A 342-nucleotide genomic window follows, 5' to 3' on the forward strand; every position below is an offset into this window, starting at 1 on the left:
AAACCTTACTGATTTCATCACAGCAAAGCGAGAGGCAGCTCAGCTGGAGGCAGGTCTGTAGGGAGTCGTAGTAGGCCAAATTCCTGTTGTTGTTGGTCACAACGCTTCCCCTAAAATGCATATTGTACTGGACCTTGAAGCGACACTCTGTGGGTAGGAGTCTTGTGTTAATCGGTTAATTGGGGTGGCCTGGTGTTAAAGATCATTAAGGAAGTAAGATATTGATGTTAACTGGGAAGACCTAGAGGTAATTGTTCTGTAACGAAACCCAGGTGTGTATATCTCTTCGGAGTATATTAGAGAAGTAAGGATTTCACATACAAATATGGGAGGGAAATTAAT

General features: G+C 42.7%; 1 protein-coding gene across 1 annotated transcript in view; it reads right to left on the bottom strand.

Moving 5' to 3' along the window:
* The window catches only part of LOC119591115, a 14,161-nt gene that overhangs the window by 8,980 nt on the left and 4,839 nt on the right, over positions 1 to 342 (bottom strand). Inside the window, exon 5 of the mRNA XM_037939830.1 lies at positions 10 to 147. Within this exon, the coding sequence (XP_037795758.1) occupies positions 10 to 147 (138 nt within the window). The remainder of the gene's footprint in view (positions 1 to 9; positions 148 to 342) is intronic.

This window comes from Penaeus monodon, chromosome 28 (assembly GCF_015228065.2).
Source record: "Penaeus monodon isolate SGIC_2016 chromosome 28, NSTDA_Pmon_1, whole genome shotgun sequence".
NCBI lineage: Eukaryota > Metazoa > Arthropoda > Malacostraca > Decapoda > Penaeidae > Penaeus > Penaeus monodon.